Below are 24,814 nucleotides of genomic sequence, written 5' to 3'. Positions count from 1 at the left end.
TTGACAAAAATCAATATAAATTGATTACACCTTTGATCTTTTGTTACACTTTAATTAGTTTTGTTCCTGTCATTTTGATATTTTGTCATTAACCTGGTCTCTCCCTGTACCCTGAGGTCATATTTAGACACCCACGTAACAACATTATTTGAAACTAGAAAGGTGTGAAAGTGATTAAGAAAGTGTCAAACAAAAAAATATTTAAATAGTGTGTTTTTTTTTTAATGTTTGTTTTTTTTCTATTTTTAATGTGATCAGTTTTAAGGGAAAATTCATTTGCAATTTGATTTTGTGCCTGATGTCTGCTGAACTGTTTAGGGATTTTTCTGTTTATTTGTCATATATTGTGGTCTTTCAAAAGTATTTGAAAGGTAATTAATTACATTTTGAAAAGAATTTGAAAAAAATCAAATACATTTTAAAAATTAAAATAATTGCAATGCAATTTATTTGACAAAAATTCCAAAGTAATTGAAAGTATTTAATTACATTTAAAAGTAATTGAACCCATCCCTGGTTTGAGAAATAAAAAAGGTTAAGAGTTGTGAAATATTTTAAGATCTTTCATGCTAGAACAACGCAAGTAGAAAAATGATAGGTCTATGTACTCGTTTTTTTGAGATATAAGCACTTAAATTTGGCGGGAAAATTATTTCTCTTGATTTTACAAAGGTTATGTCTTATTAGGTGCTATCTATTAAAAACTTAGAAACGATAACAAGGATTTCTTAAAAACGTCTCAAACAACATTTTAAGGTGAGTTAAACAGAATTATGGAGAATAGTGGGAATCGCTACATTGGATAAAGGAAAATGTGTACCACAAATAAGTATTAGCTAAGAAAAAAATGTTCAAAGGTCAAATATTAAATACTAAATGCCCTTAATATCACAACTCTCAATGTTTTCTTCTGGTAAATACAAGGCGTTGGGGACAGACAAGCGATTAGAAAAAAAATAAACTGTCGTTCGAACAATATGATTACATTAATAAGTGATAATGACACGTCTAACGTGTCCAATCACGCCTATTTTCGTGTTATGACCTCCGAACTGTGTGAGAGTCTTCATTGACCTGCAAACCTATAAATTCGCATTAACTTTCAATTATTGCTTTGTTTGTTTCTTTCTTTTTTGTTTTGTTTTTTTTTCTCGAGGAACATCAGCTTTACATATTACTTAGTTGCCAACACTAGCTTTACGCTAACCTTTTCCTTTCCTCTTTCGTTAATTCGAACGTGACATTTCATGAGCAACTCGTCGGGTTTTCTAGAAAGCAAAGGATGCCTACCCTGCCGGTGGACCTGGTCCATGTTTTTAGTGGAGTCCGGGTTGCTCTTTCACTTTTGTTTATTTCTACGTATTATTTTCATATTCATGTTCTTTGTTGTGAGTCTCCGTTTTCCCTGGCTAGACTTTATCCTTTATATTATTTCGACTTCGGCCTTATTCTTGGTATTCTTGATTACTCTTTTTTTAAATAAAGCAAGAAAATTAGTCTTCAAATACGTTCGTAGAACATTGAAAGGCAAATAGAAAAAATATTTAATCTATGACAGGTGATTAACATGATTAATATGATTCTCTAATTATTTTAGTAAGATTTGTGAAAACGGTGTTGTTGTTTATAACATGATACGTTTTGTATATTGATGCTGACAACGTTTAGCTGTAAATGCGATTTTCATTTGCATTTTTTTTTTTATTATTTCATATTAAAGTCACTCGCATTTTGCAATAATGATAGAGTAATCAAGGGAACCAAGATTCTAGCGAGAATCTAAAGAATGTAATCCAGGGACAAAGACTAGACTATAAGTGTAGGTCAAGATATGAGGCTGACTTCACATTGTCTGTAGTATCCTTTATCACAAGTTCTTTGGGGTAGATGCGATGTATCAAATCCCTGAAACTAGGATTGTTTAAAGATAATAAGTCATCTATGATATAGCGGAAACTGAGATTAAAGGATCTAGCTAAACGATATTCTTTCTTTCTCCAACAGAATCTACTGACATTGAAAACATCGTAATACCTTCTGAATTTATGGTATATCCCAATCAGTGCCCGAATATAGCAATAGGTGAGATCTCATGGATCTAATGTATTTTGTTAAAGAAGGACAGTGATAAAAATAATTAATATATTGAATGACTTTGCATCAAGTACGTTCGTGATCTGTTGAAAATTGATGAGAAAACTAATTTATAAAATAAGGAACCCATACCGTATTTGTCCTCGCTTAATTCAAGCTAAATTTCGATATGTAAAGTATTGAAGTTGTTGTATATTGTTTTTTGTTTAACTTTCACACAAGGTCGTATAGCAACATGACTTTACATGGGAGTCAGGCATGCTAACCGGATCTATTTGTCAAAAAAGTCAACATTTTTGAAACGTCTGAAACAGCTTAAAGCATCATTTTCCATTTGACCAAGTATGAACACGAATTTAACATCTATTTTTTAGTACTTGTTACTATATATATAACCGCTTATTTATTTCAGAGACTTTGTTGACAGATTAATCTGTTGTTTTCTTTGATTGGCAAAAACAAAAAACGATGTGTACGCTACCGTGACACTGTCCGATTGGATGCTTTGTTTATGGCACTGTCCTGTATAAAAGGCAATATTTTAATTTGTTTGGCGTCTAATTCTTTCTAATTGATTAAGGCATACAGACGATTTTACAATGGGGAAAGTTTCCGTTGGATTAGTTCTTGCATTGGCATGCATCGTCTGTGCTGGTAAGTATTTGCATTTTTTTTTATTTTGGAAAAAAAATGCATTTTTTTATTTGCATTTTGAATACTAGTAGTTATTAATTTTGTTTATAATACGGAATTTTAAGTTTGGTTAAAAACTACCTTTTTTTATTTTGTAAAATTTAGCATTACAACTTTCAAAACTTTTGCAAAACTCATTTAAAACCGTATATTTCTTTATTTTGCAAAATATTGACGGAATTCTTACTGTACCGACATTTTTTTTTAAAAAGGCAGCCATCAGACTTGTATAGGTTTATTCTGGAAATTTATCACGTAAAATGGGGTAGAAATTTACGTTGAAGTATCCAGATTTCTTCGGAAAACAAAGGAGTTACTTTGTTCATACTGTAACAACTTTTTTTAATTAGTAAGAGGAAAATACATGTGACTCTGTGGTCCTTTTCTTAAAAAAATCTTAAGAGTAATATTAGTCGTAAGTTATGATGTCACAACACTTATTTATTATGACGTCATAACTTACGAATAATTTTACACTTACGATTTTTTTGTGAACAAGTCCACTGTTATTTATTCTATTTTTTTTTAAGAAAAGACAATTGTTATAAGTACTAGTATATCTGTTTTTCAATATGTGCAAGTTTATCTATTTGGTAAAGAAACACGAAATATTACTAAAAACAGATCAAGCATTTACTAATGTTTACTCTATCAGAGGTAGAAAATATACCAAAAAAAATCATCATCATTTCAAGATAAGATAATACAAGAATTTAAAGTCTATTTCATAACATTTTAGCCAGTAAGTATCAGATGTGAAGCTATATCTGTACACTCTTTTACACTGATCTTATGGTTTTTAAACCTTGTCTTGAGGGTAGCTACTTTTTGACATATCCAATATAGTAAGATATCTACTTGCAATTGTAAAGTAAAGTTTGTTTTATTTTCTTTTTACTTTTACCTGTGATTTTAATCAGAAGTTAATAATTATAACAAACACCTTATATTGTATTAACATCTATTGTTCTTGCCATGTTGAAAAGAGCCAGTACATAACGTTTTAAAATGTTGGAACTTTGTATAAGACTTGCCACATATTCTTTTTTCAAAACCATTGTTATCGCTTCAAACATTTTTAATTGATAATAAAAGGAACAGATATAGTGAAACTCAACAATTGCAACATTGTATGACCTTTATTAAAATTGTATACTTACACAGATCACAATTTTCAAATCTTGATCACACGTATTTTGATAAGATCATACCCTAATGGAATGAATGTATGCAGTGTAAAAATAAGTGTAACATGAAAGACGTAAAGAGTATTTCTTTTGGTAGGAAATGCTTTGATAATTTTGTTTTTCCTTACAGTACCACCACCACCACCAAGACGACCTCTCCCACCGGCAGCACCAGTCGCAGGAGGTCCACCACCACCCGCTGGAGGACCACCACCAGCAGCTCCACCTGCCGGTGGCCCCCCACCCCCACCCGCTGCACCTGCTGCACCTGCTGCACCTGCTAGACCAGCACCCCTTCCTGCTGGTGGCCCACCACCTCCCGCACCACCAGCACCAGCCAGACTAGCACCCCCCGCACCACGTCGCCCGGTTACACCATCTTTCTGGGACTACTTTTTCGGTGTTGCCCCTACAACTGCAGCTCCCTACAGAGCCCCACCAGCATATTACCCTCCCAGTGATTGTGATTGCTACCGTAATGAGGATACCTGCCCTCGAGGCTATGTCTACGGAGGAGAATGTAGAAAGGGAGACGGCATTCTATGCTGTGAAAACTATTAAATATGTTTAGGTAACTGCTACTTCTTACTTATTTCATATCAAACATTATGTCATTATTCATATGATGACGGCATATTAACTTTTAATTTACATTGAAGATGTACGGATTTAATATTTTTGTAGCCTAATTTGATCCTCTACCTTAAGATAATTTTTCAATTCGAAGTATGACAGTTTTTGTGATTCTGTAATTTGACCAAATATGTGATTTATAACATATTTTAAAATTCAACAATTGTTCTTCTTTTTTTTTTGCAGGTGTGTGTGTGTATTGTGATGCGGCTTCTGTGTTTTTAGTATTATATTTTGTTTTTTTTTATATAAATGTGTTATGTACATGATTTTAACATTTGGAAATAAACCATTTTGAACAAAATCTGACAATACAATACTTTTGACATCGATTTTTTTATTTGTTTCTCTTTCCGTGTCGTCTTAGTCTTTTGCCCGGTAGTTAAAACATACAGTTGGTGGTTTTTTTTATCAGTCAACTTTCATTTTGAATTACAGATGAATGGTACGAACCAACTTTCTCTATTTCTTATTCCGGTTCTATATCCATTATACTGAAAGTATCAATTAGCCTAGTCTCGGTTATAAACGATAAAATGTTGGTGATCCGAATACTAAGCTTACAATTTCTAGAAATAGCCACGATAAAACGATTCAACCAGTAAAACGTCACCACTAGGACACTTATTAAAACAACTTCAATGATGGCAGTACTTAAAAGAGTAATCAAGGGAACCAAGGTTACAGCGGTAATCAAAAGAATGTATTCCAGGGACAAAGACCAGACATGGAAAACAGACATACACAACAAAGAACATAAAGTAACTAATATCATATATACAAAGTAACAAAAGTAAATGAGCAACTCGAATTGACCAGGTGCACCGGTAGGGTAAGCGTCTTCTGCTTTTCTAGAAACACCCGCCGATAAAACGATTCAAGCAGTAAAAAGTCACCACTAGAACACTTGTTAAAACAACTTCAATGATGACAGTACTTAAAATGATCCATACTCTCAATTATATGCAAAAAAATATGATACTTGTCTAAACTTCATGATCATATATGATTTAAGAAAGACTTAGTAAATGGTCAAATATTAAGAAATGCATATGAAAAGGATTACAGGTAATAAGGTAAGGAGAGTTTGACCAATCAAAATACAATACAAATACGTTGCACAACATTTAATGAACAAATAATATAGATACCCGGCGGACACCGGACGCTCATCCTACCGGTGCACCTGATCCATGCTCCCATTTTCTAGTGGAGTCCGAGTTGCTCATTTACTTTTGTTACTTTGTTGGTATTATTTTAATTACTTTATGTTCTGTGTTGTGTATGACTGTTTGCCATGTCTGGATTACATTCTTTTGATTACCTTTTGAACCTTGGGTTCCCTTGATTACTCTTTGAATAAGATATGTCGCCTCGCCTACATTCATACATTCAACATACATGTATATCATTTGCACCTATTTGATGTACACATTTGCTTATTTTCATGTTATGACCTATAATGAGTGTCAGAGTCGTTATTAACCTTTTAACCTTTCAAAATCAGCATGATTTATTATGTAAATTAATATATTGTGGATAATTATTGTGTTCTTATGGACAAAATGACTCTCGTCACTCTCAGGACAAGAAGGGGAAGTATTTGATATAAACAATCCTGGAGGGTATTTTTTATCTATTTAATATACAATTTTATTCTTTATAGATTTCCTTTCTTCTTTCGTCTACTCTGGACTTGAACTTTTATGAGCAACTCGATTAGTGTTTATAGAAAGGCAGAGGACGCTTACCCTACCCGTCCACCTGGTCCATACTCTCAGTTTTCGGTGAAGTCCGAGATGATCATTTACTTTTGTCATTTTGTGTGTATTATTTTTGTTTATTTTGTGTTCTTTGTTGTGTTTGTCTGTTTTCCATGTCTGGTCTTTGTTCCTGGATTGCATTCTTTTGATTTCCGCTAGAATCTTTGTTCCGTTGATCACTCTTAAAAGTTGGCAAATTGGGAACAATCTTAGAAGGCAAATTTACATTATTGTCTATAAAATATCTTATGTACAATACTGTTTCTAAAGTCTGTAATATAGAGTGTTAAAACATTATGTATTTTGTGAACAAAGCATTAATGGTAGAATAAATTATTGTTTTACTTACTAGTATTACATAATTCACATGCATTAAACGGGGTTAAACTCGGAGATTAAGTATACATTTACTTGGAATTTGAAAAAAAGGTGCTTGAAGTGGAAAAAAATATTATTTTACATGTATTTAAAGAAACAATAAATTGAATGGTTTTGAAAAGGATTTAAAGAACAGGTTATAATTTTTGTTTTGGTAAATTTTGTCAAATAATGAAGATGTCTTTAAAAATCATAACTGAAAAATGCTAGCCAGAAAACTGCTCTGTGATTAAACAAAACAAAGTCGTATGGCAATTTGTCATGCACTGACATGATAGGCATATTAATGTAAACTATTTGTCAAATAAGTCACCATTTAACTTCTGAAACAGCTTCAAACCATAAATTTTCGTTTGACCATGTATTAACATAATTTTGTATTATCCATATTTTAGTACTTGTAACTAAATATGAAAACGCTAATTTGTTTCGGGGACAGATTAATCTATAGTTATTATTCTTGTACCATTGGTCAAATGTCTTCGAAACGGACAGACAATCACCGATGCGTATGGTTGCCCGTTACAATGGTTGAATGGAGACAATTTTATGACATTTTTCTGGTATATAAGACGGTTTTATAGGGTGCGAACCGTTGACTTCTGAACGGTTTATTGTGTACAGACGATTCTAAAATGAAGAAATTTTCCATAGGATTAATTCTTGCGTTGGCATGCATTGTCTGTATAGGTAAGATTTAAAAATTTGTATTTTTGAATTTTTATTTTTACTTTCGTGGTCTATTTATCTATTTTCATTTTATTTTATTTTTATTTTTATTCTCATTACTTGAATGGTCATTTTTCATATGTTGATTCGGCAAATCTTAAAATCTCATTTTAAAAAACGGTGTGAACAATTTAACTCTATTATATTTTAGCAGCTGCTTTTGTAACTTTCAAGCTTCTAAAAAATAGTTTTAGTTTCGTATGTTCCAATGCTGAAACGCGTGAACCGATTTCCTTTTTCTAAAACAAAGAGGCTTTGTTACTTGTATTGTGCATGGTAGAACCTCTCATGCATGGATTCGGCTTCCGATAGTTTGGGTTTAGAATACTTCTTGTATACAATTATATTTTTTTATATAATCCTGATGATGAGAGGTCATTCCTTGAAACCCGAGCACAGCATATCGAAATTTGCAATATATATGATTGGTATAAAGTTCTGAGTAAATAGAACCAGGTTGCAACTAACATATATTTCTTTGTGCAGAACATAATTCAATGAGAGAACAATTAATTTTTGTAACTGGGAAATTTGAAAACCATATGAATATCACTGATGTGACAAAGTTTCATATAAAAAACGATAACTGGGTGTGAGTGCATATTGAATTGGAACCATATGCATGATAGGTTGTCGTATTTCATAGAAGATTTCTTGTAAATACTTTATAAGCCTAATTTTATTTGAAATTATCGCGTGATGTTTATTAAGGACAAAGGTTTTTCATCATAATTCATTTTTATAAAATATGCCAGCTCCATTGAAAGCCTCCAGCAGGGAAAAAATTTTATTCCACAAGGAAGGAAAACGTAAGTGCACACTTACATTCGTTTTATTTTTCACAGCACAACCACCACCCCCTCCTCCACGGCAATCTAGATTTGGTAGGGGCAGACCATTTCCAATTGGTGGAGGACCAGGTCCAGTTGTTCCTCAAGGATTGGGACCTGCAGAGGGGCCGTTTCCACTTGGTGGAGGACCTGGACCAGCACTTCCACCTGCAGAGGTCCCTCTTGGTGGTGGACAAGGACCATTTCCACTTGGTGGAGGACCTGGTCCAGTTGTTCCTCAAGGATTAGGACCTGTAGAGGGATCGTTTCCACTTGGAGGACTCGGGCCAGCTGTTTCCCCAGAGTTTCCGCTTGGTGGCGGCATGGGACCAGCAGAGAGACCATTTCCTCTTGGCGGAGGACTAGGACCAGCACTCTTACCTCCACGTCAGCAATCTATCTGGAATCTTTTATTGGGTGATACCCCATCAACTCCCTTTTATTCTCCATCAACATACAACCCCGGTGACTGTGATTGCTACGCTAACCAGGATACATGTCCATATGGTTTAGTTTATGGTGGAGAATGTAACACAGGAGATGGAATACTATGCTGTGAAAGCTATTAAATCCAGGTTGCTAGTATATTGAATAGTATCAAGTCTTTGATAGTTGTTGTAATTTTGTCTGGACTCTATGATATTCCCTTTATATTTTAATTGAGGGCTGACTGATTTCCCATCACGAGTTTAAGCCCGGGATTTTGTTTCAAATTTGTCAGTCTCTCCAATTCTAATCGTAGCTCCCTATATTTAACTCAACTTTAATCTTAATATGCAGTACGTACTCATTGACTTGTTCCTTAACAGTTACGCACTTAAATGTAAAGAAAAACGTCCTTTTTCAAGGATCGTTGATTTCATTTGAATGAATTTATTACAGAGTAGTATTTTCTAGAATTCTAAAAATGATAGTTTTTTTCTGAGGTTTACTTTTTAACATCGATATTTCTTTTTGTTTTTCAGGTATTCACTGTGCTAGTAGATGAGGCCATTGTTTAGAAAGTATTAATATTTTTACAATTATCGTTAGTTTGTATTCTTTACTTTGTAAAAAATCCATTTTAAACGAAGAAATACAATACTATCAACACCAGATGAATATTTGTTTGTTTGTTTGTTTGTTCGTATGTTTGTTTTTTTTTCATAACTAATTCCGAGATATGACCTATTCGATATTCACTTCTAATTTATCAACAGGATACACATATTGCCTATCAACATTACTTGTACAAAGTGTCAAATTAAACATCCAATGTGTGTTTTATCCGAATCAGTCAACTTTGTTCAGTTACTCATCTCACATGTATTGTACCAAAATGTTATTATCATCCGTCAAAGTTGTTTGGATTGTTATTCTATGTACAGACGAATTGATGTACAACAGTTTACCAAAATATGCCAACAAGAAAGGTTATATAATGCACTATACAATGACTACATAAAAAGATACTTTAAGGTTACAATGAGGGGGACTCTACAAGAAAATATGAAAGAAGTGTAATTAACAAATTGGGCAAATCATATGAAAAATAGAGTTTCGTGGACACCAGCATTTTATTCTCGGTTCACTTAAGACAAATGTGTACATAATGTTAGTTTCTGACACACATACTCTGTTGACTTAAAACAAGTGTGGACACAATGTTAGTTTTTGACACACATAAGCAAAGGGAAAAACAGCTCATTATGGACATAACAACTGATGTAGACACAATCTAGCACAAACTTTGAAATTCAGTTGAAGTGAAAAGTTCAGCTTTGGGGTGCTAATCAAGGTCCTTCTTCCATCCCCAAGACTCATAAAGGCTAAAAACCACTAATTCCACTTCCCATAGGCTTCTATGCTAATTTCACAATATTCAATGGCTTCTCTGGACTTTACCTTAACTTTATCCTGCTGAGGACTATATATCAGCATGATTCTACATATGTCAGCTCACAATCCTCAGAATGGCATGTGGGGTTAGCAGACTTGCAGTGCAGTACTGGTCACCGGAAGTGAAGTGTCCATAAATAGCATAGGAAATCCCAGTGTTTTCACAAGATAGGGGTATATTTAGAAATCATTATGGAGATTAGGCTTCACATCACAAGAAGCAAAATGCACCTATAAAATGTACAGAAATGTTTTTCCTTTCAGAAACTGTTTTAAATTTTTTAAATGAGATGAGAACTTTTTTCACAGCACTATGAGGAACAGGGGTAATTTCTGCGTAGGACTATTTTTGCGTGTGTTCCAAATGCTCATTGGTTGAATTGGTGGTCTGTCAAATTGAACCCCAAATATTTATTTTTTTGGTAAGAAAAATCCAACAAAAACTTAATCCAATAAAAACAACAGATATCTAAAATCTGATTAAAATAACGTAGTGATTTTCATGAGTAGTCGTATAATATGAGGAAGGTAAAACATTCTTTAAAATCACCTTTGATTATTGTCAGTTCTGATTTGATATATATTACTTATAACCTTCCAACATGAAAAAAAATTGTAATGATGAACAATTTCGATTGTCCTAATTGTCACAGTCTGAAATGTCACTGGGCTGAAATGTCCGTCGGCAGTCGTACGGAATTATGGGTTGTCATGGTGGCATAGGTAAACATTTTGGTTCTTATAAACTGTGAAACGCCTTAAGATTTCTTTTATTTCATTTAGTTTCGTTTCATTCTGTTTCGATTTGTACAGTTTAATTTTGTTTTTATTTCGTACTGAGACTGGTTTGGTTCTCAACCGCATTTTATTAGTATATGCAAATGAAACCGCCATGTTGCTGTTTTTCAGCTCCTGAAAATGAAGGTACAAACCGGAATTGCTTTTTTTTTTACCATAAGTATGCAGAACCAAGTTGATAATACAACCATTAACACTACTTCGGGAGTGTATAAAAACTATTTCTAAAACTGGACCAAAAATTAAGTCGATTCTTTCTTTCTGTCATGGCCCAATTTTGGACCACTTGAACCATAAAATCTATTCTGTAAAAAAAATATGATTTCAAAACTTTGAAAGGAACACATTGATTTCTGAATCATCAAAGTGGGATTAACAAAAAGAATTTCTATCAATTTTATCACTTTTAGCCCTTTATTTCTAAATGGGGGGAGGCAAAAATCTCCAAAAACTACACAGTCCTCTGCCATGTCCCTAGGAAAATGTTCTAAAATTACAAAAAGACCTGTTAAGTTTTACTCAAACTATTGTAAAATAATAGCGACAACAAGGTGATACCTGTTTAAGGTCATTTAAAAAATAAAATTCAAATGAATGAGTCATCTTTATTATGAATAACAATAAAACAATAACTGACACCTGGTGTCAAATACTTACAAATCAAGGGACAGTATAAATATATCATACCCAATCAATACAAATCATGTAGAAATTTTGAGGAGTCATGCTAATGAATATTATTATTATTCAACCACTTGTTACATGATCATTTTGGGGATGAAATGATAATAAAGACTACAAAGGGTGAGATATATAAATACATGATGCAATGATAAAAATTGTATTACTTAGCTGAGACTTAGCAGTTATAATTTAGCCATACAATCTGGTCGTTTTTAAGCTATTTGTAAATTTTGTAAACAAGACATTGAAGATGAGATGCATTTTGTTTTAATATGTCCTATGTACCAAGGTTTCTGTTTCTATTTAAAAAAAAACCTAATTACTGAAAAATATGTTGATGTTTAAACATATACAATTGATGAGTTCTAACAATGCAAAAGACCTAGGGAAACAATGTAAATTTATCTATCGTTCTATGAAAATAAGATCAGGCATTTTAATTTTTTTTTATGACACCTTCTGCTTTACCCTTGTACAGTTTATACTACTTGTAATTGTGTGTTAAATTGTAATATAATTATGTAACCCATTGGTTAATATGACTTAAGTAAATAAAGAACAGTAATTGCAATGTCATTCAACATTATATTATATTATTATAAATGTAAACTTTGAAGTAAAATGCAGCTTGTTATAAATTGAAATAACTTCGGTGTATAGCAAGTGACAATTAACAAGGTGTTAAGGACAATTCATGTGGTATATCATACAGTGTGATAACCAAATGTGATGTCAGCTTTACTTTTTTGTAAATAATCTTGAAATTGAAGATTTTCTCATGGAATTGATGTGAAAAATAGCACGTGGTTCCCTTAAATATTTATCAATGTAGAACTACAAATACAGACTGTACGTGGTAAATATCAAAACATATGAGCAGTTGCACAAGGAGTAAAATGGGATACATTTTTAAACAGAAATGGACAATTTTTGTTCTCTTAATAAACATGACTAAATAAAGTGTTAGAAACCCTGGAAATAAAATGAAGACAGTATTTGACCATCTTAAAAATCCTTGAGTACTATCATTATAAATAAAACATTTTATCTTTCATTCAATACAGTTTTATACATTCATTTGATCTAGTCAATCAGACACAAGAAAATGTCCAGTAAACTTTTGTTCAATGCATCAAAGTAGGTCTTCAGAATTTGGTACATCAAAATCCAGTAAAATCACCAGTTACAATCAAAATGGTGAACATGCATTAAAATAATAATAGGGCCTATCTTTACAGAGAACCATATAATGCTATGTTCACGATATATTTCCCGTTTTACTATAAACACTAACATGTACATGTGATTAGTCTATTAAGAACAGCTATTTCTAAAACAAAAAACAAAAAAGGCAGATCATTAACAGTGATTCACTGAGAAAATGTTCCTTGAATTATGTATTCCTAATTTAACCCTTCATTACTCTTATGTTTTTGTTTTAAAAAAGGACATCAGTTTGTGAAAATGAATTTTGGCTAGAGAGATACTAGTATCTATAATTATTTATATATTTTGAAATTCTACAAATTTCACATCAACAATGTTGTAGATTTATTGTAATAATGAAGCAGCCCTAAAAGAAGAAATAAAAGAGGTATGTATACGGCTCTATACTCCATAACAATAAGTAAGCTTGTAAATTTAAATAAATTACATAAAAATTTCAGAAATAACAAAATTTATCTTATAACATGAGATTCAAATACAACTGTGACCATTTATTGTTCTTGAAAACTTGTTGTCAAAAAAATACAGGATATATTGTATCACATACTTTTGAATTTATGATTTATTCAGTGTTTTCATGTGGTGCAACCAAGTTTATATTTTACATTTCCAAATACCATGGAATAGTTAGTCAAATTCCCATGGAATAGCTGATCAAATTCCCATGGAATAGCTGGTCAAATTCCCATGGAATAGCTAGTCAAATTCCCATGGAATAGCTGGTCAAATTCCCATGGAATAGCTAGTCAAATTCCCATGGAATAGCCGGTCAAATTCCCATGGAATAGCCGGTCAAATTCCCATGGAATAGCTGATCAAATTCCCATGGAATAGCTGGTCAAATTTCCATGGAATAGCTGGTCAAATTCCCATGGAATAGCTGGTCAAATTCACTCCTTTGTTGTTTGCTTTATCTGATTGCCTAATTCTAATTTTAATACCATGTACTTCAAAAGTCTTAAGACCATAAACAGTTAAGAATTGGCTAAGATAAAAATTTTGTCTATTGATATATCACGCAATAAACAATATGCACATGGAAAATTTATGTTATTTTTCAATAGACAAAATTTTACAGTCTTCATGAACTATTTTTAATTAGACTGAGCAGAGCAGTCTGGGCTGGTATACTTAAACGGTTGTACTGAATACATGTATGTGATAAAAATCAAACATTGGCAGAAAATGCAAAAATTGAAAATCTCAGACCTTCGGTTCAAATTTCAATTGCTCTTTAACTACGGAAAGTTTCATCAAAATTGTTTGGGTCTCACAGTCGAAGAAATGTATCTTCTTCATTTCAGTTGTAATTTAACCAATACATTTTTTTTTAAATTAGAAATAATTTTTTTTCCGCTTTTCAGACAGAAGTAAATAACTTAACTTCAACATAACAAATAACAGGAGTAAATGTATGACAAAAACTGATGATGACTATGAAAAATCAATGGGAGTTGGTGAAATTGACAAAGGCAAGTCAAAAATTTTTTTAATCTATATGAATATTGCTGTTTGCTTCGTCAATAAATTTGATTAAATGAGTGCAGAAAAATGTACACATGTAGAGACATAATGTTCATGTTGAACAAAAATATGTAAACAATTAAAATAACTATAACAAAAAACTACAAAATATGACTTTGTCAATGCTGATTTTGGCTTATAAGTACAACCCATTGTAAGAATCAGGTAAACCACAACAATCTTCAACTGCAGCATGTGATATTCTTTTTAATTCAAATTGACTTTTCTCTTGATCTCTATATAGCAACAGAAATTTATAAAATGTTTGTTTATAGCTCATTTTCCCAAACAGAAATTTAAATACTGGTATTCATGAGTACTGGTGATACTCAAGTGTGGGTACATGTACCCCTACAGAATGGTTGTAACTGAACAGGCTTTACTTACTGCCTGATTCTTACAAAGGCTGGTACTTAAGTATAAGTCTTTGTAAGAATCACACAAAATAAGAAAAACCTGAAACATACACGGCAAAACCATCGTTGGAAAATATATTTTCAATTAAGATAGTTGTCTCTATTTGAAATTACCCCTCTTTGTTATCAGAATAACTGAATATGTTTGGAATTTTTTCGTTAGAATAATAAAAAATTTAGTTTTTTAACAGACTTATCTGTTCTGAATGATTGTTAGCAGTACAATATGATTTCTATGAAACTTTAACTCATTTTACCAAAATGATATGGAATGATTTGTCTATTCCTTTAAACTGATGGTACAGATAGTTAAACTACTTTTTCTAATTGTTTGAAATATTTTATACCATGTTTTACCCACTGCCTGATTCTCACAAAGACTGATACTTAATAAGTACTTAAACAACTTAGCCATTGTCAGTTTGAACTACAAACCAGGGACTGTCTCAGATACCTTTAGTTCTTTTTATACATAGTTTAAAATAACAAGTTCAGACTCAAAACTCTGCTGTGGTTATCTCCCTTTAAAAAGACTAGTCACAGTTAGCTCGTCAGACCAAAATTTGTTTACAATTGCACAATTATGAAGCTTTTGAAGTTATGAAGAAACTATTTGTAAAGTTAGAACATTTAACAATGGAAGTTGATTTACAAATGAAATATGATTATGTCTAAAAATTGTCTCTGGTACATGTATATAACCTGATTCACAAAGACATTTAAAAATAAATACTGAAAATTCACTGAATATGTGGAAGTTTGACTGTCTTAACAAATTAACTGATTTTAAATGTAACAATTCAAGACAGTCCCTAAGTAACAGTTCTGTGGATTTTCTACAATAAAACAAGCACTTTTCCATTTGGAATCCTATGGTCTTCCCTTCCCTTTTCCATTGATGTGAAGCAATGATTTGTGATGAAGGTCATAGACTAATGGAATTTTCTGTGTCGCAAAAGCACTTTTTCCTATTAAGTATACTATTCTCATTTCTTCTTCCTCTCTTCAGAACACCGCGGACAAAACCACTTTCCTTTAGGTTTAATTGTCAATCCAACACAAGCGAAGTGAAACCATTCAATAGGACACTGAGGAAAAAAAGAAATTATTGTAATAGTTCCTGTGAAAAAGTCTTATTAAAGGTACAAATATTTTTGTTTCCAAAAAAAAAAATTCACTATTCATTCAGCCATGATATTACGAAGCCAACAAAAAAGCAGAAAATAACAAAATTAGAAGTAAACATACAGTAAAATGAAACAGAACGGTACAATCTGAATTTGTAAAAGTGGAATTTCATTTTAAAGCAAAAAATATTCATGTCTCCTCATTACATTCTGTAAGGCTATTTCCATTGTACTGTACATATTCACATAAAAAGGCAGATTAAGTACTAAATGTGAGAGAGGTGATAAGCTTTGAAATAACAAATAATACCCTCTGCACAAGACTATGGTGTGTTATACTTTCTCTTAATAAAACCATTTATTAGGCCTTTACTGAATTTTCCACAAATGTCATAAAATCACCCTTAGTTTCAGACAAAATAATTTTGCATCCTTCAACTTGTATTATAACAAAACCTTTGACCTTTAAACTCATACTCACATCTGCATTATCACAGCCAATCATTTCTCCATAAGAGACTTGGTGACACAGGCAATAAGTCGGTTCATTGGGATCTACAGGCATGTCTAGTACATCGGACGGATGTGTGATAGATATTAGAGGTACTGTGATGGGCGGAGTTTCAGGCTCTGGTGATCTATAAATAAATATGGTGCAAAAATCCATTCACTCTTTGCTATCTAGTCATCAAAAATGTATACATGACATTGGCAAGATGCCAAGTAACTTTCCATTAAGTGTCATTTCTAAACACTAGCAGGTTAACAGTATTTTTTAATGAGAAACCATAACTCTACAAGAAATCTTTATGGTTCTGCAAGATGGTTCTGTGAAAGTACTTTAATTCATGGATACCAATTTTTGTGGATTAGGGAAGAAACACAAGTTCTTGGATTCTTTAATTAGTTGTTTTCAGGTTTTCAGCATGTACATCGATGTAAATCTCCTTTCTGTTGGCAACTAAATTTCATGGTTTGGCCTATCCACGGAAACGACAAAAATTGGTACCCCATGAACAATGATACTTTCACAGTATACACAATATGAGCAGAGCTGTTCCTGTTAATAAGGAATAACAATTTTTGGGTTTTTTTTTTGGTAAATTTTTGGATTTGACTGTGCTCCTTTTTTTTTTATCAATATAGCAAAATTAAAACCCAATTTCAGGTTAAATAACAAATGCATATAGAAATTTTTACATTATATAACAATATAAGATAATTTTTTGATAGACTTACAAAGGTTGTCCTTTCTTTTTCTTTTTTCTTGGTATTTCATCTTCAAACTCTTCTTTCATTGACTTCCTTTTCTTCTTCTCCTTACCTTTATCTAAAAATATTGGAAAAATACTTTGCTATTAGTAAAATAAGGGTTATTCAGATTTACTTTAGCCTGTAATAATGTCTCAGATTTAAAAAGTTGTTTTTTAAAAACCTTAAGCCCCGTGCAGGTCCGGGTTTCCAAAAAATAGGCCTGCAGCAGCGCTAAGCTTGTCATAAAAGGTGACTATGTAGTGCTCAGAAACCTAGCCAGGGGCTAGGTGCTCTGCCCACAGAGCAACTGGGATGTGTGCCCCAAGTGGTGCAATGGGGTACCCCTGGCATGTTACATGCTTGGGTTGTCAGGCTATAATACGGAAAACCTGATTGCAAACCATAGTGGTGCACCGTGTTGGGAAAGATGCCACATTCCTCGCAAGTTAAAGAACCCTGCTGTGGTATTTGATAGGAGTAGGAACCTTTGCACTCCGCCACAGGAGGCTAAATTGCCCGTCCTTACCCATCCCTCCTTTTTTCTAGTGGCAATCTAAATTTGTCGACCCTATTACCCTTGTGTTCCATCCCATTTTTCATTTCATCATCCATTTCATGTTCATCGTCTGAATATAGCTGAAATACTGCTACTCGGACATTAAATCATCAATCATTTAAAAACCTTCAAGATCAATAAGCATTTTTTTTCTTTGTTTGAATGATTTTTTTTTCAAGAAATATGGCTGAAAGCAAAAAATATTAAATCAGATTGAAAAAATTTGAGTTTTATGGTACATTCATTTTGCCTGGTACTTTTTTTGTTTTTGACAATAGTTTTATAACTTCAGAACAAGGAGTAAATTAAAAGAGCTACATGTAAGTGGATCAAGATCAAGGAATCAAAGCTGTATTTATATGTTCTCCAAAGTTTTGATGAAACATACATGTACCAATGTTAAGCATGTGTAGTAAAATTGCTATGAAAGTCATTTATGCTTTTAATTGTAAAAATTGTTCAATCTAGGGCATGCCTCAGAGGGATTCCAGTGATTTTTGTCATTTTGACACAATGGAAATGGTAACCTGAGCTGAATTGGGTGCACTGAATTTTCACTTTTTGAGATCTTCCATTTTATGAACCCCAGAAATCAATTCCGTAATGCAGCTGATTTCAGAGAAGTCCAAAGTCTGAGTTAATATCACACTTGAAGATACATCATTCTCTGTTTTCCTTGCTTCAAAGTCAATAAAATGCCTTTAGAATAGTTGTGAAAGAAAAAGAAAATTATCTTCATATTACAAAACAGGGAGAGAAATAAGTGAATGCCATGAATATTGAAAAAAATCCTATTGAAGGAAGTATTGACAGTATAACTGAAATTTGAATAATGTCAGTCATAGGAGTCCGCAAGTTTTTTCTTTGCACAGCCATCACTGGCACTTAATCTCATCAATGGTCCGTGACTATACAGTATAAATTCACAGTTAATGGCCATTGATAGACACAAGTGTCTGTGACAGAAATATGTAATGCTTTCAATTGCCAAGTTAAAAAAATTGCTGCAGGAAGACAATTATTGTGTGGATTTCCATGCAAATAAAAAAGAATAACTTAATTTCAGAACATCAGTTTTTCTTAAAGTTTCAGTTTGTTATCCTGTTTTTTATAACAACCACTTTAATCATCTGTAACTGCCACCAATCCATTCAAGTTGCTTGTGCCATGCTGACCCCCTGTGGAAAATTTCCAGATAGAACACTATAAAAACCTTCAAACCAACTAACTTTTCTTATCAGAATCTGAATCTCCTTTCTGTTGACCACCAGAACTCTTCTCTTTCAGATCAGCTTCAAATCTTGCTAAATCAGCATCTAATTTTCGTATATGTTTGTCTACCTATAAATCAATAAAAAAAAATAAAAATTCATATCACAAGGTATGAGTTCAATCTGGAATTACTTGTTTTTTTTTAATGTGAAAAATTTTATTCTTAATGGGACACTGTACTTGGTCTCATTTATCAAAATCCAAAATAGTTTACAGATCTATTTTAGTGCACATCATAAATTACAGCTATATGCCACAGAATTCATTGTAATATGGGTACAGTGTACTGTGTATACATTAATTATTTCATAAGTTCAAAATACAATGTAGTATATTCAAACAAAAAATAATTTAGGATTTAAATCAGTGCTACAAAAATATATAAACTGATTTCACTTCCATGAATGTTTTCTGTGTTAATGTGACAGTTGTGGAACGCCAAGCCCTAAAATTTAATACATGTAAGTTGACGCTTAATAATCAATTATTTAAAAAAAAAAAAAAAAAACTTTACTGTGCAAGTCATTTTTAAGAAACTTATCACATTTTTTCTGCCAAGCAAGGAATATTCTTTTACTACAGTGTATCATACAAACGCTCTTGAAATGTTCCTCCATGAAGAATATGGAAAATAACTAAAGTATTATAAGCAGGGTTCTCCCCAGGATTTTTAGATAGTGCTGTGTTCAGTGCACATGACACGACAGTAATATGTCTCGTGTTGAAACATGCCACTTTGAATTTAATGTATTATATAAAGATTGATCAGTGTATTAAAAATGTACATTTGTACATTGCTGTTTATGTTTACATGAATTATTTGTAGGTAAATATTTTACCTTTTTTCTTCTATTGCAGTAATTATAACTTTAATACCATTTTTTATTTTTCCTTTTTAAATTAACAGAAAAAATTAAGATATTCTATCATATTATGATAAGTAATTCTTCATAAATATTTCCTCCAATTCATACACACCCAGTATTCTTCAAATTTTTGCTGACAGCAGACCCTTGGAAATTACAATTTTTTATTTGTTTTGGGGCCTCAATGGCTCATTTGAATGTGATATTCATTTGATTAAGAGCAATCTCTATTCAACTCTTTTTCTAGTCTTAGTAACTTTCAATATATCTATATATTTAGAATATTATCTAATTAGCATTATCAGGTACATGTAAAAGACTACTCTTGTCTTAATATTCATGTTGCCAAATATTTCCAGGAAGTAGTGTGGAGTTGACCTACATGTAGTTATACCAGGAAAAAACAAATCTTATTCTTGTTATTTAAAGTTGGCACACTAGTTGTTTTGTTTTTAAATATTATGTAGTTTATTCATGACAAAAACCCTATTACATGATTTACCAAAAAAAAAGATATTCCCCACACCTGCTGTACCATTTTTAGACGGGGAATTTTACGATCTATTTCTTAGCTAATTTTCCTGCCAAAAAACATGTGCTCTTGATACAAAACAACATGGCAATGTGAATAAAAGACGGCCATTTCCTTTTTCTTTTCAAAGTGATTTGGAAGTATCTGATGGAATAAATATTGTTATGGAATTTAATATGTTCTTTTATTAGGTAAATCTACTGCTGCTCGGGCATTAAACCCCAACAATCAATCATATAAGGTAAATCAGCTTCTTAATGTTGAAAACACCATATGATTGTGCAATTATTCAACTTTGCATTTATAAATTGTCACATGCTTTTGGCCAGGGTTGAGTGAATTTTTACCATAGTCAGTTTTGATTGGTTCAGTATCAGATATTATCACCTTCATTAAAATTAATTTGTGGCCAGGTGTGGTGACTGATGAATCTTGTCAGCAATGTCATTGGCTTCAGACACCTGTGCCGTCACACAGTGATCAACTGACCATAGCGTGTTTACTGCTATCGGTTTCAAGAGCTCATTACCATGTAGGATGCTCTAAATGACCTCAGGGCACACACGTTTCCTGTCGTAACTGATTTTTAATCCTCAAATTTAAGTTTATAGCACAGCGCTGGTAGTAAGATAGCACAGTATCGATCTCGATAGCACAGCGCTCAATCTTGACAGCACTGTAAAGGGCAGCGCTTTAAGGACCTGAGAAGAACACCGATAAGTCATTTTGTTCCTTGTTTTAAAAGCAGTCCCAACCCTATATTTTTCATAAATTTTTGCTGTATTTTAAACACATTGGGAAATTATTTTAGGGGGGACGGAAACACTTCATATGTCGACCAGGAACTGAAAACCGATACCTAACTGACAAATACATACTACCAATATTCATAAGGTGAAAAGTACCAGGCCAAGAAATCATGTTTTGAGGGACATTTTACTGGATTTTTACCTGGTTTTCAAAAAATGCCTGGGAATAAATTTCCTCCCTGTAATTACATCTTCTTCCATTGATATATTGATATGCTTATTAATAAAGAAATCATACTAATTCTATAGCATAATAATTATTTTTGATGCAAAAAATGTGTTTAGTGTTATAGGATTTTTTTAAATGTGAGATTTTTTTGGGAATGCTCCAAAAGAACATTAACTTTTCTCATAATCAATTAATTGATGTCTCCCTTCTGAACTTGTCAAATCTTTAAGGAAATTCAAATTTTCCACTGGCCGAAAGGAAAAGAACTCTTCCTTTTCAAAATTTCAAAATCCTTCAGTAATCCATACTCAAGTTTCGACAATTTTTAATGGACTTCTGTCTAGCTTAAACTGCACATACCATTTCATATGTCTGCATGGCTAACTGTACTTTATCATCTCCAAATTCTTTACTTTTAGAGAACATCTTCTCTATAGAATCAAGTTGTTCTGTTCGTTTCTCTGGGGACATTCCTCGACAGTTATGCAAATATTCTCCAGCCATGCCATCGATCTCTTTCATTAGATCTGAGAAAAGAAGGTTTATATTTCACACAGTTGGTTATTATATTTCATATGCATGAATTGTCAAAATATGAGATTGCACAAAATCATTATCATGTAATTGTATGAAATATGCCAAAAAAAATAATAAATTTGGGCAAAATTTAATGACTGCTAAGGAGTGGAATAGAAATTAAAAACTTATGGCAAAAAGTTTATACCTTCATGTATCCACTAAGAAAACTGGTGTATACAGCAAGGCAAATTATACTGTGAATAACCTAAAAACACGCCCCGTGCAGGTCCGGGTGTTAAAAGAATAGGCCTGCAGCAGCGCTAAGCTTGTCGTATAAGGCGACTAAATAGTGCTCAGAAACCTAGCCGGGGGCTAGGCGCTCTGCCCACAGAGCAACTGGGATGTGTGCCCCAGGTGGTGCAATGGGGTACCCCTGGCTTGTTACATGCTGGGGTTGTCAGGCTATAATACAGAAAACCTGATTGCAAACCATAGTGGTGCACCGTGTTGGGAAAGATGCCACGTTCCTCGCATGTTAAAGAACCCTGCTGTGGTATTCGATAGGAGTAGGAACCTTTGCGCTCTGACACAGGAGGCTAAATTGCCCGACCTTACCCATCCCCCTTTTTCCAGTGGCAATCAAAATTTGTCGACCTGTTATCCGTGTGTCCCATCCTATTTTTTTCATTTCATGTTCATTTTATCATCCATTTCATGTTCATCGTCTGAATATAGCTGAAATATTGCTGCTCGGACGTTAAACCCCAACAAACAAACAAACAAAAACCTAAAAACACATTCTTAGCAAAGAATACATAATTAAAATATTTCTTTTCATTTCAACTGCATGCTCATGTTGATCTTTATACAGCAAACACAACATTTAAGCACTCAATACTTATCATAAAGTCAAAAGTTTCTGTAATGTCAATGAATTTCAAAATTCTGTGTTGCAGTTCAGGGACAAGTATTATATACTGTGCATTGAGTTCAGAACTGTTCAAAATCAACCATACCCAGAATACACACATGTATTTGATGGATTAATTTTCATAATCATTGAAAATGATGGGTTGCAATAGTAATTTGATAATGATCAATAACTACAACTACCTTGGGCCCGTTGGTCTAGATCTCTCATAAGATTAAAATTCCTTTGGAGTTCACCAGGCAATGACTCTAAACCTGCAAGTACAAAAAGAAGTCCAAGAATCAAATGGTGTACTCTATTTATCAATCAGACAAATCTACTTCTCCTTTGATGCTGATACCATATTTGATACAAAAAATTGTTTCTATTGAAGTCTAGATCATTTTTCACAAGAGACCCTGTTTTCTTGACATTTGAATCATAATACATGTGAATTAGTGCCAGATAAGAGTAGGCAGACTTTGTCAGATATTTTAGTGAATAATGTCAACAGATTCATCATTCAGTGTCAGATGATGGCATTGATGGGTAAAAAAAATCATCCCTGTGGATTTATTCTTTCCACATGTACAGAGCAGGACATGCGACATTTATAGAAATGATATCGCCGTTTGAATCAAATTTAACTCGGTTAATCAAAAGTCAATGAATTTGAACTGTCAAAATCAAATTTTGCGCCAAAAAATGACGTATCGTGATACGCAAATCAGAAAAAGTGTGTTTTTGGCGCAGCGTATACTATTTCATTTTACAGTTTGTGATCGAATGTTAAAGGAACTTCATTCTACTGATAAATACATTAAAAGTAAAACAAAAGCAAAGCTCACTGTCAAGATAGTGCTCTAAATACATTGCGGTTGCCATTTCTGAAGTTAATTGATTAATCACGTGACAAAATGTACGATCTGTATCATTATGAGTACTATGATAACAATTTATTTTCCGCCGTTTACAAACGTAACTTTGAGAGAGACTGTTTTCAACAATTATTGCTAAAACACGGATTATTCTTTGTGTTCGGTCCTACAAACCGAGGGTTTTCGTGATATCAGAGACCTATAATAAAGAGATAAAAAAATTTGTTACTATTAGCCAGTTTATTGATACAATTATCACGCGACGAAGAACAAGATTCTCTGACCTTTCCACTTATTTATTAAACTACTTTTTCCCCTTTTGATGAAACGATATAAAATACCCAGCAGACGCCCAGACGTTAAAATATGAAACTATAAAGTTCTTATTTAATTAATTCATTCTTAAATGCAAAACAAAAAGTTGTGATAGGTTATTGTGAAAATAATGAATTCAATTTGATTTTTTTTCCGTATAAATCGGATGTAGGTAACCAGTTGCAATACTTTTTTGTTTCAGTAGAATGAAAAATGTGGAGTGAACATGAAGCTACGATATCGTACAAGGGTTACTGAAAGTTTTATTTCAATTTTGGCAGTACTTTTTTTTTTAAATATTATCATTAAAAGTCATTGTTGTTATTGTTGATTTTATAAGTACGTCGCGTGTTAATTTGAGATTTCAAATAGTTACAAATCTTTTTAATTACAGGTCTATGATAAAATAGGAGCTAGTCATTTGTGACTTTGAAATTTCAATTTTGATTTCCTAAAGTTAATTTATTTTACACTATTATAGGCATACTTGATGCTGATGAGATGTTACTCCTTGAAACAAAACGTGATTTTGTAATCTACATGACTAACTAAGGGAGTTTTTAACGTCCTTGACTACCCTGTCGGGTCTCGCACGGACCGTATCTACATGTATGGTGTTCTTTGTATTTATTAACCATTGGGTCGATGCCACTACAGGTGGACCAAAGGTCCCGAGGGTATATGGCTTACTTTCTATTTATGCTGAATGAGTCCAATAATTGAGTTCCTTAACTTTGTAACTGTGTAATTTTGAGATAGATCCTTTGGTATTT

The 24,814-nt window shown here is 32.7% G+C and overlaps 3 protein-coding genes across 4 annotated transcripts; 2 read left to right on the top strand and 1 right to left on the bottom strand.

Moving 5' to 3' along the window:
• The first annotated feature begins 259 nt into the window (after nucleotides 1-259).
• On the top strand, nucleotides 260-4,535 carry LOC148601308 (uncharacterized). Its single transcript, XM_088555707.1, has 2 exons — nucleotides 260-2,748; nucleotides 4,105-4,535. The coding sequence occupies exons 1-2, from the start codon at nucleotides 2,694-2,696 to the stop codon at nucleotides 4,533-4,535; spliced, it is 486 nt and encodes a 161-aa protein (XP_088411833.1). The 5' UTR covers nucleotides 260-2,693.
• A 2,813-nt stretch (nucleotides 4,536-7,348) lies between these two features.
• Nucleotides 7,349-8,876, top strand: LOC148601307 (uncharacterized). The gene is made up of 2 exons (XM_088556508.1): nucleotides 7,349-7,438; nucleotides 8,323-8,876. Exons 1-2 carry the CDS (start codon nucleotides 7,384-7,386, stop codon nucleotides 8,874-8,876), a joined length of 609 nt encoding a protein of 202 aa, XP_088412634.1. The 5' UTR covers nucleotides 7,349-7,383.
• A 2,698-nt stretch (nucleotides 8,877-11,574) lies between these two features.
• On the bottom strand, nucleotides 11,575-23,818 carry LOC148601306 (inhibitor of growth protein 5-like). 2 transcript variants are annotated; one of them, XM_088554979.1, is made up of 7 exons: nucleotides 23,697-23,818; nucleotides 23,049-23,123; nucleotides 21,780-21,946; nucleotides 19,001-19,112; nucleotides 17,201-17,291; nucleotides 16,443-16,599; nucleotides 11,575-15,922 (listed from the first exon to the last, which is right to left on the bottom strand). In XM_088554979.1, the coding sequence occupies exons 1-7, from the start codon at nucleotides 23,731-23,733 to the stop codon at nucleotides 15,821-15,823; spliced, it is 741 nt and encodes a 246-aa protein (XP_088411105.1). In that variant the 5' UTR covers nucleotides 23,734-23,818; the 3' UTR covers nucleotides 11,575-15,820. The 2 variants fall into 2 exon arrangements, with proteins under 2 accessions (XP_088411105.1, XP_088411106.1); XM_088554980.1 differs by having other exon boundaries at nucleotides 23,052-23,123.
• Between the last annotated feature and the right edge of the window lie 996 nt (nucleotides 23,819-24,814).

This window comes from Perna viridis, chromosome 12 (genome assembly GCF_037379345.1).
Source record: "Perna viridis isolate PV_CMFRI_1.1 ecotype Kerala chromosome 12, ASM3737934v1, whole genome shotgun sequence".
NCBI classification, from domain to species: Eukaryota; Metazoa; Mollusca; class Bivalvia; order Mytilida; family Mytilidae; genus Perna; species Perna viridis.
This window is presented reverse-complemented; position numbering and strand designations above follow the sequence as displayed.